The following is a 17093-nucleotide window of genomic DNA, read 5'->3' on the forward strand; positions in this document are numbered from 1 at the left end:
GGGGACGGTGGCATTTGGATTGCACTCCAGGGGGGACACGGGGGGAGTTGCAGCACTGGGACTGGGGTCCTGTGGAGCTCTGAGGGAAACTGAGGGGACACAGGATGATGGGAGTGGGGTCATGGGGGGGGGCTGGGAGACACTGGGGTAGGGGATGGTGCTCAGATTTGGGTTGAGGTCCTGGGGCAACACTGAAGAAATTGGGGACTGGGTGTGGGATTGGGGTGTGGGAATGGGCTGAGGGGAACACCGGGAGGTTCAGGGAGTGACTCCAGGATTTGGGTCAGGGTTTGGGTGTGGGGGTTCGGGGAATTGTAATCATGGGAGTAGGATTGGGATTCCGGGGGGGCAGGAGGACATGGTACTGTGGGATTGGGGACCCTGAGGAATTGGGGGACATTGGGGAGGCACAAGTAACCGCAAAACTGGGGATCAGGGACCCCGGACATGTCCAGAGGTCTTCTGGCCAGGAGTGCCTCCCTTTCCACTGGGCTGACCCCACTCCCCTCCCAGTCCCTCCCTGAGGAAACCTCCCTGTGTCACCTCAGTGTCACCTCAGTGTCCTCCTGTGTCCCCTCAGTGTTTCCCCTCTGTGTCCCCCAGTGTGTCCCCTCTGTGTGTCCCATCAGTGTCCCACACTCTCCCGGAGGCCTCTCCTCTCCATGGCCCCCCTGGCTCACACCCTGGCACTGCTGGCAATGACCTTGGCCACTGCAGCCATTGATGTGAAGTGGATGGACATGGCCCCAAACTCCTTTGATGACCAGTACCGGGGCTGCGGCCCTGCCATGACCGCGGCGTTGCCGGCCCTCAACCGCTCCGAGTTCCAGAAGAATCCTGTGTTCGCCCATGCCTGGCTTAAGGCCGTGGCTGAGTGGCAGAGGAAGAGGTCCCCTGTGTCCCCTCTGTCATCCTCAGCCCAGGCCATTGCTGTCATGGCCTACTCAATGAAGTACGTGTACAGGCCGTTCAATGATGCTGTGCGCCAGGCCGGGAGATCCCCTCAGGAATACCGGGACAAGTTCCACTTCAAAACGTTGCATTTCCTGCTGACTCAGGCCCTGGTGAAGCTGAGGAAGGATCAGAATGCGCGGTGTCGCAACGTGTTCCGGGGTGTGCATGACATACGCTTCATGGCGCAGCGTGGCCAGAGGGTCCGGTTTGGACAATTCACGTCGACGTCGCTGAGCAGGAAGGTCGCCACACGCTATGGGACAGACACAGTATTCCAGGTGTACACGTGTCACGGTGTGGACATCCAGGCTTTTTCCTACGATCGAGGTAACCGTGAGGTGCTGATCCCGCCATATGAAACCTTTGAGGTCACCAAAGTCACCCGGAAAGGGGGCAAGGCAGAGATCAAGCTCAGCTCCACCGGGACCTACAGCAAATACAACTGTGAGTGGCTGCGAGGTGACACCACAGGGGACAGCCTGGGGGATGAGGACACCCGCCATGGCGATGGGGCCACTCATGGTAAGGCACAGGGGACACAGTGACACTCACTGGGGCTGGGGACAGTGAGGGAGGTACCAACTATGTGTGGGGGGACAAGGACACCCAGTGGTGGGGACACCAAGTACAGGGACAACCATTACTGGCATGGGGAGAAGAATTCCCCAGGGACTGGGCATAGGGATGGGGACCCCCACATCTGGGAGGGGACAGGGACATCCCTGCCAAGGGAGGACAGGGACAGGGACAGGGACAGGGACAGGGAGAGGGACAGGGACAGGGAGAGGGACAGGGACAGGGACAGGGAGAGGGACAGGGACAGGGACAGGGACAGGGACGCCACCGTTCTGACCCTTTCCCTCTCTGTCAAAGGCAGTGCTGTGGGGACAGCCCCTCTGTACTGGACGTGGGTGGGTTGGGACCCCCATGACTCACCCTGAACCCCTGTCACCCCTTGTCACCGCCATGTCACCCCATGATTCCCCCTGACCTCTGTCACCCCTAAGCCCATCATGGCCCCTCTAACCTCCCTGGCCCCTCTCCCCCCCCATACCCCCAACACCCTGTCACCTGTCACCTCATGGCCCCCATCTCTCCTGTCACCCCTAACCCTCCATTATGGCCCTCCCCAACCCCCTCACTCCCCCATGGTCCCCCTGACACCCCTCTTTTTCCCCCAGGTGGGAGCGTCCCCTTGGCCCCCTTCCACCGTGCAGGCCTCGTCCTGGCCACCACAGCCCAGGCAGTGGCCACCGGGATCCTCTGAGCCACGAGGCCACCAACGTCACTGCCGTCACTGTGGCCACTGTGGCCAACATCATCACCAAGACTCCTTGAGCCACAAGGCTGCCACAGCCACTGCTACCACTGTGGCCACCAAGGCCATTGTGCAAAGCAATTCAATTAAAAGTTTGTACAAAATAATTCCAATAAAGAATTCTGGCAGTTCCCAGTGCCATGCCCGGCTGAGGGGGACCTGCTGGAGCAGCTTTCGGGAAGGACCTGGGGGTGCTGGTGGGTGACCTGGGGAGCTGGATGTGTGTCCTGGGGCCAGGAGAGATGCAGGGGGCATCGGGAGGAGAAAGGACTGAGAGGTCAGGGAGTGATCGTGCCCAGCTCTGTCCTGTGTGGTGAGGAACATCAGGAGTGCCGTGTCCAGCTCTGTCCAGTGCCGTGTCCAGCTCTGTCAAGTGCAATGTCCAGCTCTTTCCAGTGCCATGTCCAGCTCTGTCAAGTGCAATGTCCAGTTCTGGGCTGCTCTGGATCCAACTCTGTGCTCAGGGATGGTGCTGCATGAGCTGGGAGCTTGGCCCAGGTGCCCACTCTGGGTCCTTCCAGCCTGTCCCACTCTGGGATTTGGGGATTCTGGGAGTTGTAGTTTGGGAATTGCCCACCGGAGGGCAGCAGCGAGCAGGGTTAAACAGCAGCACTGAGCCTGCACCGCCCCCAGCTGCAGTTCTGGGTTCCACCAGCAGGCGGCAGCACCCAACACACTCCATCCCAGCTCCGGGGCTCTGCAATGGTGTGGGATGGAGCGACCTTAAAGCCCGTGCGGTGCCAGCCCTGCCATGGGCAGGGACATCTTCCCCTGGGCCAGGCTGCTCCAGGCCCCCCAACCTGGCCTTGGACACGGCCAGGGACCGGGCAGCCTCAGCTTCTCTGGGCAACCTGTGCCAGGACCTCACTGCCCTCACAGGGGAGGATTCCTCTCATGATCCCATCTCAGTCTCTCAGTGGCTTCCTTTGGATTGGCTCCAGCAGCTCCACATCCTCTCTGTGCTGAGGCCCAGAGCTGGCAGAGGGATCCGAGTGGGAATGTCTCATGCTGGGAAGGGCTCAGCGCTTGCCCCACTGCCATCCCAGGACCAACAGCTCACACGGAGCACGCCAAGGGCTCCAGTGGCTCGCTCTCTTTCTCCAAAGAGGAAACACTCCTGCCCAACGGCAGTGCAGCAAAGCTTTCAGCCGACCGGCAAGGCGCGGTGTTCTGAGCCCTCGGCAGCCAAGATGGCTCCCTTGTGGCCGGCGTCATTTCCTGTTCTGGATGTGCAGGAACTGGAAGAGGCCGGATCAGAGGAGCGGGCCCTGTTCTAGGGAGGGACTTCCCGATGAACAGGGAGGATCCCGATGGAAGGGTGCAACCCCTCACAGCAGACAGACCTGACACAAAGGTGGGAAACAAGGACAGTGGGAATGAACTCAAAATGGCGGTTCCCCTTGAGGGGCGGACGCCATTTTGTGTGGAGTCGGGAAGAGGGATAGGATGGGAAGATGGTGGAACGTGGGTGAGGAGAGAACTCAGGATAAGTTGCGCGGGCCCACCCTGAGAAGGGGACAGGAGGGGACGGGAGATGGCAGAAGGTCGGTAGCGCTTCTGCTCCCCTTGGCGGGTTCCATCTCCTGACAATCCCTGAAGGGACAAAGGGTTAGGAACATGAGGGGCAGGATATACAAACTGGGAAAGAGAACTTCAGCTTGGGACATTTAAAAGGGCCCCATAAAGTAAAAAGAAGAGGGGGTAAAAACTTAATTAATAAACTAAACTTTCCATATGAAATGATTCCCCATTTAAAATTACAACTTCCCCAACCCACACGTTCACATCTCCTTTCAGCCTGGGAGATCGCACTCCCCACAGCTGTCCCTGATGGAAAGGGGTCACCCAACCACAAGACACTAAAATGTAAAACAAAAAAAAAAGCCTGGATCCCGGGCAGCTTCCCCACCAGCTTCAACTCAGGAACTCTGGCGGGTCCAAGCTGTCCAGAAGGTGTCTTGTGGGGTCGTCAGCACCGAGTCGGTCCTCAATCCCCTTGGAGAGCGTCGGCTCTGCCGTCAGCAAGGAGCTTAAAAAAACTTAAGTCCCGCTTCAGAGTTCTGTCCAGTGCCGTGTGCAGCTCTGGACAGTGCTGTGTCCGGCTCTGCGCTCCTCAGGACAGGAGGGCCGGGGAGGTCCTGGAGCAGGTCCAGCAGAGGCTGTGAGGATGATAAAGGGACTGGAGCGTCTCTCTCACCAGGCAAGGCTGCAGGGGCTGGGGCTCTTCAGCCTCAAGTGGAGACACAGCTGACCAGGGACCTCATCCCTGTGTATATGATGCCTTAGGATTTTGCTTTTATCTTTTTCAGATCCTGTGCTGCTTTAGTGTGGAATTGTAAAACTCCATCGCCTGTCAGCTCCTGTTCTCCCGTTCTATTTAGACAAAACAATTTCTCTCTAGGCCTGAAACATATAAATAAAAGTGAATTGAGGTGTTTGCAAACCTGGGGGAATATGACTTCATTACCTGAACCTACAATTAGAGGCATCACCCCAATGTATAAACAGACCAAACAGATAACTGAGTGAAAAACTCGTGGCCATCGTTCATCTTGGGTGCAGCCTCTCGGAGGCTTCTGCCTGCCCAAGGTGTGTCTATTGGCGGCTTTGAACAAATCCCCGCTTTTATTCTGGTAATCGTGCCTGGCCTCTGTTCCAGCTAGCCACTGCAAGGCATCCTAGAAACAGACAAATAGACTGCACCTTCCCGCTGCCTCAGCCAGTGGGGAAAGGAAGAGGGGAATGTGCAGCCGGGAGTTTGGGATAAAAGGAGGCTGCGTCCTCCAAAACCTCGAGAGAGAAACCCCACGGGGGAATGGCTGTGGAAACTCTGTCCCTGTACTCAAATAAAGTTTCAAGGCTGTTTTGTGGACACTTGGCTTTCCATAGCTTGGCTTTTCCCCACATGCTGAAGGTGCTGGGTAGGGCTTAAAGAGTGACTTAAAGAATGATAAAAGGATATAAAAGTATTTACACAGGATGATAAATGCAGCTGGAACGAGTGGAGAGAGAGATAAAGGGAGCTCCAGGGTGGTTTTTGACAAGTGTTGTAACTGAAAGAGCAGCGCCTGTCGAAAGCGAAAGTTTGAGTTGAGGTCGCCTGAGATATTTTGGCTCTCAGCAGAAATGACGCCTCAGATCTCTCTTTAGGAACTCTCCAGGATGACAAGAGGATTTCTGGAGAGAGAGACGGGGCCATGCAAATTATTTATGGAGAAAGTGCCGGGTGTGTGGTAGGGAAGAAGCCCATTTGAAGGACGGTGTAGAGTTAGGACGGATTGATTCCATGTGGCAAAGCCCCCCCTGACCTGCAGGAGCAGGAGAGATCTGCAGTGAGTGCGAGCTGGTAAAGAATTGCAGCTTTGTGATCCCTCCAGTTCTGTCAGGGAGTTGGGCCAATCTGGGTATCAGGGGCTGGGGGGACACTGGGGACACTTGGGGTGGGGGACAGGGGAAAATGGCATCAGGGCTGGGGCCATGGGGGGCACTGGGGGGGCCCTGGGGTGAATGTGATGTGGGATTGCAGTCCTGGGGGAAGGTGGGGGGCACTGGGGAGATGGGAGTGGGGCTCACGGGGCTCTGGGGGGCAGCAGGGGGGGCTGGCAGTGTGACTGTGGCCATGGGAGGGCTGGGGGACACTGCAGGGGGCAGGGGGTGATCCCCGGATTTGGGTTGGGGGCCTGGGGTCTATCATTTCCAACAAGCCCAAAGGGGACATGGGACTGGGAGATGGATTGGGGTCTGAGGGTGGCTGTGGGGGACACTGGGGGGGTCAGGGATTGACCAGGGCATTGGGGTCCTGGGGGGCCTGAGGGGACACTGAGGAAATGACACAAGATTGTGGGTGTGGGACTGGGGTTCCAGAGGAGGCTGGAGGACACTGGGGTATCCAGGAGTGACCCCAGGATTGGGGCTCAGGGACCCCAGACATGTCCAGGGCTCCTCTAGCCAGGGCTGCCTCCCCTCTCCTCGCACTGACTGCACTGTCCCACCTCAGCCCGCATGGAGGGACCTTCCCTGTGTCCCCGGGTGTCCCTCCATGTCCCTCAGTGCTCCCCCATGTCCCCTCAGAGTCCCCTCAGTGTCCTGCCCCCATCAGTGTCCCCCTGTGTCCCCCAGTGTCCCACACTGCTCCTGGCAGCCTCTCCCCTCTCTGGACCCGCTGGCTCGCACCCCGGCACTGCTGGCCATGACCGTGGCCACCGTGACCACCACGGTGGTGGCCCTGGACATGGCCCTGGACTCCTTCGATGACCAGTACCGGGGCTGCCGACACGCCATGACCCAGCTGCTGCCGGCCCTCGAGCACTCTGAGTTCCAGAAGAATCCTCAGTTGGCCCGGCTCTGGGTGGAGGCCGCGGTGCGGTGGCAGAGGCGGGGACCCCCCGTGACCCCTCTGTCCCCAGCGCAGGCCATCGCCCTCATGACCTACACCACCAAGGACGTGTCCAAGGAGTTCAACGCAGCCGTGCGCGTGGCCGGGCGCTCCCGCCGGGAATACCGCCACAACTTCCACTTGAAGGCGCTGCATTTCCTGCTGACCGACGCCCTGGCCACGCTGAGGGACGCTCGGGGCCCGCGCTGTCACCACGTGTTCCGGGGGGTGCGCGGGCTCCGGTTCCAGGCGCGGCCCGGCGACACCGTCCGCTTCGGCCGATTCACGTCGACGTCGCTGCGGAAAGAGATTGCTCAGCAATTTGGGACGGATACGGTGTTCCAGGTGCGGACGTGTCAGGGAGTGGACATCCGGGAGTTCTCCTCCTCTCCCGGCGAGGAGGAGGTGCTGATCCCGCCCTTCGAGACCTTCAGGATCACTGGGGTCAGCCATGAAGGGGACAGGGCACAGATCCAGCTCCGCTCCACCGGGACCTTCAGCAAATACAGCTGCGAGTGGCTGCGACGTGACATCACGGGGACAACCTGGGGGACAGGGACACCCACTGTGGGTACGGGGACAGCCATGAGAGGGCACAGGGGACAATGACACCCACAGGGAATGGGGACAGGGACAGGGACAGGGACAGGGACAGGGACAGGGACACCCACTGTGGGTATGGGGACAGCCATGAGAGGGCACAGGGGACAATGACACCCACAGGGGGTGGGGACAGGGACAGGGACAGGGGCACCCACTGCGGGTATGGGGACAGCCATGAGAGGGCACAGGGGACAATGACACCCACAGGGATTGGGGACATGGACTGGGACACCCGTGACAGGTCACAAGGATGGGGACTCACACACCCATGAGGGGACAGGGACTCACTGGCCAGGGGAGGTCAGGGACAGGGATGGGGAAACCCCTGCGCTGACTCTGTCCCTGCCCTCTGCCCACCAGCTCTGTGGGGACTGCCCCTGAGAGCTCAGCATGGGTGGGCCAGGACCACCCTGACCCCCTGAACCCCTGGCACCCCCCTGACGCCCCTCATGGCACCCCCTGACTCCCCCGGAGTCCTGGCACCCCGAAAGCCCACCATGACCCCCTGAAACCCCTTGCTCCCTGCATCTCCCCATGGCCCCCTGACACCCGATCATCCCCACAGCCCCCGTGGCCCCTCTGACCCCCAATCCCCCCCTGCACCCCCCGGACACCGGTCACCCCTGACCCTCCCCCTGCCCATGGCCCCCATCTCTCCTGTCACTCCTAATCCCGTGTTGTGGCCCCCTGCCACCCCCTCACAGCCCCCATGGCCCTCCTAAGCCCCCCTGATCCCCACCCCCCGTGGTCCTCTGTCCCACCTGAACCCCCCTCATGGCTCCCCCTGGACCCCTGGAACCCCTGACCCCTCCCTGACCCCCCTCAACCCCCTCACAAACATGGAACCCCTCACCTCCTTCTTTTTCCCCCCAGCTGGGAGCATCCCCAGGGCCCCCTCCCACCCCAGGGGGCTCCTCCTGGCCACCACAGCCCTGGCAGTGGCCACCAGGATCATCAGAGCCACGGGGCAACCAAGGTCACTGTGGTCTTCACCATCACCGAGGCCACCAGGACCCCCAGAGAAATGAGGCCACCAAGGCTACCGAGGCCACCGCTGCCATTATGACGACCGTGTCCACTACGGCCACCGTGAGGCCACTGTTGCCACCACTGCGGCTATGGTCACTGTGGCTACTCTGGCCATTCTGGCCACCACGGTCACTATAACCACCAGGCCACCGTGGTCACCAAGACCCCTGGGGTGACAAGGCCACCGCAGCCACGGTGACCGTTGTGGCCACCAAGGCCACTGTGCAAAGCCATTCCATTAAAAGTTTGTACAAAACTATTCCAATAAAGAATTCTGGCAGAATCCAGTGCCATGCCCAGCTGGGGGGGACCTGCTGGAGCAGCTCTGGAGAAGGACCTGGGGGTGCTGGTGGGTGACCAGGGGAGCTGGATGTGTGTCCTGGGGCCAGGAGAGATCCAGGGGGCATCGGGAGGAGAAGGGGCTGAGAGGTCAGGGAGTGATCGTGCCCAGCTCTGTCCTGCATGGTGAGGAACATTGGGAGTGCCATGTCCAGCTCTGTTCAATACGGTGTCCAGCTCTGTCAAGTGCAATGTCCAACTCTTTCCAGTGCAATGTCCAGCTCTGCCCAGGGGCATGTCCAGTTCTGGGCTGCTCTGGACCCAACCCTATGCTCAGGAATGGTGCTGCCTGAGCTGGGAGCTTGGGCCAGGTGCCCACTCTGGGTCCTTCCAGCCTGTCCCACTCTGGGATTTGGGGATTCTGGGAGTTGTGGTTTGGGAATTGCCCACAGGAGGGCAGCAGCGAGCAGGGTTAAACAGCAGCACTGAGCCTGCGCCGCAGGCACAGATCCAAGTTAGATAAACCAAAGATTGGTTAAAGGCTATCATATGCTTAGGCTGCCAGTAATTGTTGCCATTATGAACTTGTTCTAGTTTTGTCTACAGTAAGAAGTGGAATAGATGAACCGATACCAGCACCTGGAATTCCTATCGATTAATCACGGAGCAGGGGATATTAAAGTGTGCTAGAGGGTCACGGAGGCCCTGCCTGTAATGAGAAGGTAGAGAGGTCATTGTGGTGAGGACATTCCTGATTTCCTCGCACGAGACCACTGACCCAATTCGAGACCACCAACCCAATTCAAGATAAGAATCGTGCATGCGTGAAGGACTAATGGCCTCTTATCTTAATACAGAGCGGGGATGGGAGGTGCTGGGGTTATGTTGATGTATAGTACGTAAGACTTTGGGAAATAAATAGAGGGCAAAGAACCTTGTACGGGGCTGCCACGACTCGAGGAGGTGACTCTCGTGCAGCCAGCTGGCATCTTAATAAACATAACACCTTCTAACTTTAACTAGTTAGAGATCCTTTGTCCGTGATCCTAATGGTTTGAATGACCCACTTGTCTCTCTGCCCACAGTGGGTGTCCCCAGCACTGCGTTTCACTGTTCCCCTACCCTCAGCGGGTGTCCCCAGCACCGGGTATCTCTGTCCTTGTCCCCAGTACCAGGTGTCCTTGTCCCCCCACCCAAAGTGAATATTCCTGTCCCCAATCCCCAGTGAGTGTCATTGTCCCCTGTGCTTTATCATGGGTGTCCCCAAGGCCACAGTGGGTGTGTGTAGCAACGTGGGGTTTAGATGGCGGTTGCTGCTGCTATCCCAATAAGCATGTCTACCGGAGAAGCCGCTTGGGCGGGCGCTCAGGCAAAGCAGTCAAGTCCACACACACCACACACACCGCGGCTGGCTCAGCCAAGAGAGGCAAGAAGGACTTTTTGTATGATGAATCCCAGCGCCGCTTTATCACCTTCACCACACCAAAGGGAATCAGGGACAAAAGACCCGACCCTGTGGTGGGCACAGGCTGAAGTGTGGGGTCAGGAACCGATGGTCTGGGGGCACAGGGGAGGTACAAAGGGCGGGGCAAAGGGCAGTGCCCTATAGAGGACACGGGGCAGCCGCCAGGGATACCACAGCCAATGGGGAAACAGAGAAAGGAGAAACTACGAGAATTAGGGGTGTGTGGGGAGAGCAAAAGTGGGGTGGATCACATAGTGATGCAAGGCACCATGGGAAAGTTTTTCTTTCAGCCTAGTGGAGAGTCAATGGTGTACTCTTCCAGGGCAAGGCCCTGGGGATTCCCCTGAGGGATTCAAAGGGTTTCACAGGTGTCCTCATTCCCCCAGGCTGCCCCCTGTGCTGTCACATCACAGCCACTCACAGTTGTATTTGGTGAAGGTCCCGGTGGAGCGGAGCTAGATCCATGTCCTCTTCCCAACCCAGGTGACTTAAAAGGTTTGGTGACTTAAAAGGTTTCATATGGCGGGATCAGCACCTCACAGTAGCTATGGTAGGAGGAAAAAGCCTGGATGTCCAAGTCATGGCACATGTCCACCTGGAATATCGTGTCCATCCCGTATTTCTGGGCGATCTCTTTGCTCAGTGACGTCAACATGAATTGACCAAACCGGACTCTCTGCCTACGCCACACCTTCAACTGGGCGTCATGCACGCCCCAGAACATGTGGCGACACTGCAGGTTCTGAGCATGCCTCAGTGTCCTCTGGGCCTGGGTCAGCAGGAAATGCAACGTTTTGAAGTAAAAGTTGTCCCTGTACTCCTGGGGGGAGCTCCCGGCCTCACGCACGGCATCATTGAACGGCCTGTACATGTACTTCATTGAGTAGGCCATGACAGCGATGGCCTGGGCTGGAGACGACAGAGGGGACACACGGAAGCCCCGCTTGCGCCACTCAGCCGCAGCCTTCACCCAGAGCAGGGTGAACACAGGATTCTTCTGGAACTTGGAGCAGTTGAGGGCCAGCAACACCACGGTCATGGCAGGGCCGCAGCCCCGGTACTGGTCATCGAAGTAGTTTGGGGCCATGTCCAGGGGCATCACATCACTGGCCGCAGTGGCCATGGCCATTGCCAGCAGTGCCAGGGTGTGAGCCAGGGGGGCCATGGAGGGGAGAGGCCACCAGGAGCGGTGTGGGACACTGGGGGACACAGAGGGGACACACTGAGGGGACACACTGAGGACACACTGAGGGGACACTGTGGCACCCAGGGGTACATGGGAAGGGTTCCCCTATGAGGGACTGAGGAGGGGCACTGGGGTCAGCCCAGGGGATGGGGGGACAGCTCTGCCTAGAAGACCCCATGATACATCCTGGGATGTTGATCCCAAATCCTAGCGTCGTTCCTGGACTCCCCAGGGTCCCTCAGACCCGCAGGATCTTGATTCAAATTCTGGCCTCACTCCCTGTGCCCCCAGCAGTGCCCTCCGTGACCCCAGTCCCACAATGCCCTCCCTGGCCCCCACTTCTGTGTCCCCCCAGGCTCGTCCCTGTGCCCACCAGCCCCATAATTCCACTCCCAGTCCCATGTCCCTTCCCCCAGGTGTCACCCCAGCCCCTCTGCAGTTCCCCAGTCCAAACCCTGCGGTCAATCCCGGACCTTCCCAGTGTTCCCTCAGTGCCCCACCCATTCCCAGTCCCAATCCCAGTCCCATGTTTACCCTTCCAGTGTCCCCCCAGTGCCCCTCAGCCCCAGCCCTGCTGCTCATGAGGGCAGCACTCTACGGGCCCGGTGGTGTCATTGGTGCACAAAATGATCCAACGGCTTTGTTAAAGTCTGGAAATCCCACGGGACATGCAGACATCAGGGACATCTTTGAGTTACAGAACGCGTTTCTGTCCTCAGGAGTCAGAATCAAAGGTCATTCTGGGGCTGCCTTTGTGGGGAAGACTTCAGGACAGACCCGTGGGGTGCTTCTCCAAACAACTCAGCATCAGCCAGGATTGGCCTGCATGCCTGTGAGCCGTAGCAGTGACAGTTCTCCTCATCCCAGAGGCCGGGAAATCCAGTCTGGGACAAAACCTTATGGTGAATGCTCTGCTCACCGTAACTGCAAGGAGATGTGGAACAAAGGGCAGAGCTGGCGGTGCTACAAAGAGCTCTGGAATTGGCAGCAGGAGAAAGAGCAAACACAGGAGCTCACTTATCGTGTACTTTGAGCATTGCTCATGCCCGTGCAGCCACAGGGAATGAAAGAGGTCTATTGACAGCACAGGGATTTCCGATTAAATATCAACAAGGAATATTGATCCCCTCTATGACACCACCCAGCTGTCCCAAAGAAGCGGCCAGTCCAGGGGACACCAGCTGGGGGATTGCCAAATCCGTGTGGGAAATTGACTTGCAATAAAGCTGCCCGAGAGGTTCTGCTACAAAACATCCTGCTGTTAATTCCTGAGAAAGGAATTTCCCCACCAGAGGTGGGGCCAGGATAGAGCTGGGCAGATTGAAAATTGGCTGCTCATCTAAAAGCCCACAGTAAAGAGGGTGGGAGGCTGGGAGGGTGTCCTAGGGTGACTTTATGATGTTTGTTATCCCCAATCGTCTGCTCTGTTTGTGCTGGATATTGAGCTCTGTGAATTTAAGTCTGCTTCTAAGAGCAAGGAGAAGCGCTGAGTTTGTTTTGAGAAAACTGCCTGACTCCAACACATTCTTCTCCAGACTGGGTGTTCGGCGGAGGCTTGGAGAGACTGCAGGACAGAGATTTTTTTTTTTTTTGCTTTTAGTCAGTTTCAGCTAGCTAGGGCAGAGAAGTTCCCTGGACTGGTTTTTTTCCCTTTTTTTTCCTTGGGACTGTTTAAACCTGCTCTGGACTGAAAACCCAGGGGAGCACTGGGGTCTGCACCTGCGGAGCACTGGTGCCTGGACCTCGGCATTTTCCAGCAGCGCCGGAGGGACTGGGACTGATGAGAGACTGAGAGATCCGAGCTCCACTCACGGCAAGAACTTTCTCAATTTGCCATCTCACTCCAGAACAAGAGGTTTTATTGTTTCATATTATTCATTCTTTATACTTGTATGCACTTTGTTTGTTAAGTAAAATAGTTTTTACCACTTTTCTCCCAAGAAGTTCTTTTACTGGACTGGTTGGAGGGAGAGGCCACTTGGGTTTGCTTCCCAGAGGGATCCCATTCAGGGGTTTTCTCCCAAATTTGTCCCTAAACCAGGACAGAGGGTGAGCGGTAACGCCCAATCACCAGGTCAGACCCATCCCAACCGATGCTGCGGTTTGTAAAGGAGAAAAGCCCCAGCAAACCTCCGGGGAATCGATGGGATGGGGACGGGTCTGCGGCCTCAGGCACTCGGTGTCTGCAGGACAGAATGCTCAGGTCTGGTACAGAACAGTGCCTGATGGGTGTCCTGGTTTAGGGTGAATTTGGGAGAGAACCCCTTTTTTGGGGTCCCTCTGAGGAGCAAACCCAAATGGCCCCTCCAGCGCTGCTGGAAAATGCCAAAGTACAGGCCCTGGTGGGACGCAGGTGCAAACACCCCCCCGGTACTCCCCTGGGTCTTTTCAGTCCAGAGCAGGTTTAAACAGTCCCAAGACGAAAAACAGGGGGGGAAAAAGGGAAAAAACCCAGTCTGGGGAACCTCTCTGCCCTAGCTAGCTAAAACTAATTAAAAAGAAAAGATCTGTGTCCTGCAGTCTCTCCGAGCCTCAGACAAACACCCAGCTTCGAGAAAAGTTTGTAGAATCAGGCAGTTTTCTCAAAACAAACTCCGCCCTTCTTCTTGCTCCTCCTTTGCTCCCAGATCCAGTCTTAAAGGCACAGAACTCAATCTCCAGCACAAACAGAACAGAGGATTGGGGATACCAGCATCATAAAGTCACCCTAGGTCAATGTGTTTTAAAAAGAACCCTGTGAATCCAAACCCATCACCTCCAGGGATCCCTGGAAGGGGAAACACTGCCAGGGATTGCTGGCAAATGGATTTCCTGAGCCACCACGCCAACAAGGGTTCAGGGATCTCCTGGTGTCGGTGGATCCCTGTTTTGGGCTCCAGAGCTTCTCCTGCTGCCCCAACAAGGCCGGGGAAGTCACGCAGGCAGTCCCCAGGAGATCATGGCCAGGCTCGGGGTGCCCGCAGGGATGTCATCGGATAGGGGACCCCATGTGGTGTCTGAGGTGTGACAGCAACTGCGTGAGCAGTGGGGAGTGGGGCTGGGGGGCTCGGGGGGCACATGGGACCCTGGGGTTGGGGTCATGGTGGGTGAGAAATCAGAGAGAGAATAGAAAGCTTCTGCTCCCCAGGAAGTTCTGCATAGTGCTTACAAGCAAACAGGCAGAAGCCAGAAAAGGATGTAAAAGTTTGGACACAGCAGGGAAAATCCATCTGGAACCAGAAAAGAAACAGATAAAGGAACTCCAGTGAGGGTTTTTTGACAAGTTCTGGAGCACAGAGCTTGTCAAACTTTGTGCAGCAATGCCAGCAGAAAGCAGAAGTTCAACAGGAAGCCATTGCAGAGGCTGAAGCACTCTATGAAAACCACACCCAGAGACCCCACTTTGTTTCCTCTCTGAGCCAATAGAAAAGATTTCCTAAAAAAGGCAAAGTCATGCAAATTATTTCCGGGAAAAGTGCTGTTTCTGTGTCAAATCGGAGCCCCACCAAAATGAATATTTATGACTCTGGTAGATAAATACCCTGTGGCAAAGCCTCCCCTGGACCCACAGGACCAGCAGAGATCCGCAGTGAGTGCGAGCTGATAAAGAATTGTGGATTGTGGTCCCTTCATTTCTGTCAGGGAGCTCACTCCAGCCCATTTCTGTAGCAGGGGTGGGGGACACTGGGGACACTTGGGGGGTTCATGAGACTGAGGGGTTCATGAGATTGCACTCCTGGGAGCAGGGGGAATCCCAACACTGGGATTGTGATCATGGGGAGCTCTGGGGGAAAGTGGGGGGGGACACGGGATGGTGGGAGTGGGGTCATGGGAGGCTGGGATACACTGGGGTTGGGGGTGATTCCCGGATTTGGGTCAAGGTCGTGGGGCAGCACGGAAGAAATTGGGGACTGGGAGTGGGATTGGGGTGTGGGAATGGGCTGAGGGGAACACTGCGGGTCTCAGGGAGCGAACCCAGGATTTGGGTCAAGGTTCGGGTGGGGGGGTTCGGGGAGTTGTAATCATGGGAGTAGGATTGGGATTCTGGAAGGGCCAGGAGGACATGGTACTGTGGGATTGGGGACTCTGGGGGATTGGGGGACATTGGGGAGGCACAAGTAACCCCAGGATTGGGGATCAGGGACCCCGGACATGTCCAGAGGTCTTCTGGCCGGGAGTGCCTCCCTTTCTCCTGGGCTGACCCCACTCCCCTCCCAGTCCCTCCCTGCAGAAACCTCCCTGTGTCACCTCAGTGTCACCTCTGTGTCCCCTCAGTGTGTCCCCTCTGTGTCCCCTCAGTGTCCCACATTCTCCTGGTGGTCTCTCCTCTCCATGGCCCCCCTGGCTCACACCCTGGCACTGCTGGCAATGACCTTGGCCACTGTGGCCATTGATGAGAAGCAGATGGACATGGCCCCAAACTCCTTTGATGACCAGTACCGGGGCTGCGGCCCTGACATGACCACGGTGTTGCCGGCCCTCAACCACTCGGAGTTCCAGAAGAATCCTGTGTTTGCCGAGGCCTGGCTTAAGGCCGTGGCTGAGTGGCAGAGGAATGGGTCCCCTGTGTCCCCTCTGTCATCCTCAGCCCAGGCCATCGCTGTCATGGCCTACTCAATGAAGTACGTGTACAGGCCGTTCAATGATGCCGTGCGTGAGGCCGGGAGCTCGCCCGAGGAGTACAGGGACAACTTCCACTTCAAAACGTTGCATTTCCTGCTGACCCAGGCCCTGGTGAAGCTGAGGGAGGATCAGAATGCGCAGTGTCGCAACGTGACCCGGGGTGTGCGTGACATCTGCTTCATGGCGCACCATGGCCAGAGGGTCCGGTTTGGTCATTTCACGTCGACGTCGCTGAGCAAAGATGTCGCCAAACGCTATGGGACAGACACAGTATTCCAGGTGTACACGTGCCACGGGGTGGACATCCAGGCTTTTTCCTACGATCGACGTAACCGCGAGGTGCTGATCCCGCCATACGAAACCTTTGAGGTCACCAAAGTCACCCGGAAAGGGGACAAGGCAGAGATCGAGCTCAGCTCCACAGGGAACTACAGCAAATACAACTGTGAGTGGCTGCGAGGTGACACCACAGGGGACAGCCTGGGGGATGAGGACACCCGCCGTGGCGATGGGGCCACTCATGGTAAGGCACAGGGGACACAGTGACACTAACTGGAGCTGGAGACAGTGAGGGAGGTACCAACTATGTGTGGGGGGAAAAAGGACACCCAGTGCTGGGGACACCAAGTACAGGGACAACCATTACTGGCATGGGGACAAGAATTCCCCAGGGACTGGGCATAGGGATGGGGACCCCCACATCTGGGAGGGGACAGGGACACCCCTGCCAAAGGAGGACAGGGACAGCGAGAGAGACAGGGAGAGGGAGAGGGAGAGGGAGAGGGAGAGGGAGAGGGACAGGGACAGGGACAGGGACAGGGACAGGGACAGGGACAGGGACAGGGACAGGGACGCCACCGTTCTGACCCTTTCCCTCTCTGTCAAAGGCAGTGCTGAGGGGACAGGCCCTCTGTACTGGACGTGGGTGGGTTGGGACCCCCATGGCTCACCCTGAACCCCTGTCACCCCTTGTCACCGCCATGTCACCCCATGATTCCCCCTGACCTCTGTCACCCCTAAGCCCATCATGACTCCTCTGGCCTCCCTGGCCCCTCTCCCCCCCCATAACCCCAACACACTGTCACCTGTCGCCTCATGTCCCCCATCTCTCCTGTCACCCCTAACTCTCCATTATGGCCCTTCCCAACCCCCTCACTCCCCCCATGGTCCCCCTGACACCCCTCTTTTTCCCCCAGGTGGGAGCGTCCCCTTGGCCCCCTTCCACCGTGCAGGCCTCGTCCTGGCCACCACAGCCCAGGCAGTGGCCACCGGGATCCTCTGA

General features: G+C 57.8%; 4 protein-coding genes across 4 annotated transcripts; 3 read left to right on the forward strand and 1 right to left on the reverse strand.

Annotated features, from left to right (window-relative positions):
* Window positions 1-657: 657 nt before the first annotated feature.
* Window positions 658-2383, forward strand: LOC120766044 (erythroblast NAD(P)(+)--arginine ADP-ribosyltransferase-like). Its single transcript, XM_040091418.2, has 2 exons — window positions 658-1413; window positions 2136-2383. The coding sequence occupies exons 1-2, from the start codon at window positions 663-665 to the stop codon at window positions 2219-2221; spliced, it is 837 nt and encodes a 278-aa protein (XP_039947352.1). The 5' UTR covers window positions 658-662; the 3' UTR covers window positions 2222-2383.
* A 4078-nt stretch (window positions 2384-6461) lies between these two features.
* On the forward strand, window positions 6462-8278 carry LOC120766048 (NAD(P)(+)--arginine ADP-ribosyltransferase 2-like). Its single transcript, XM_040091420.1, has 2 exons — window positions 6462-7173; window positions 8124-8278. Exons 1-2 carry the CDS (start codon window positions 6462-6464, stop codon window positions 8276-8278), a joined length of 867 nt encoding a protein of 288 aa, XP_039947354.1.
* A 2250-nt stretch (window positions 8279-10528) lies between these two features.
* On the reverse strand, window positions 10529-11188 carry LOC120766049 (NAD(P)(+)--arginine ADP-ribosyltransferase 2-like). The gene has a single exon (XM_040091421.1). It carries the CDS (start codon window positions 11186-11188, stop codon window positions 10529-10531), a length of 660 nt encoding a protein of 219 aa, XP_039947355.1.
* Window positions 11189-15556: 4368 nt separating this feature from the next.
* On the forward strand, window positions 15557-17093 carry LOC120766050 (NAD(P)(+)--arginine ADP-ribosyltransferase 2-like). Its single transcript, XM_040091422.1, has 2 exons — window positions 15557-16334; window positions 17008-17093. Exons 1-2 carry the CDS (start codon window positions 15557-15559, stop codon window positions 17091-17093), a joined length of 864 nt encoding a protein of 287 aa, XP_039947356.1.

Source organism: Hirundo rustica (genome assembly GCF_015227805.2).
Source record: "Hirundo rustica isolate bHirRus1 chromosome 1 unlocalized genomic scaffold, bHirRus1.pri.v3 SUPER_1_unloc_2, whole genome shotgun sequence".
NCBI classification, from domain to species: domain Eukaryota; kingdom Metazoa; phylum Chordata; class Aves; order Passeriformes; family Hirundinidae; genus Hirundo; species Hirundo rustica.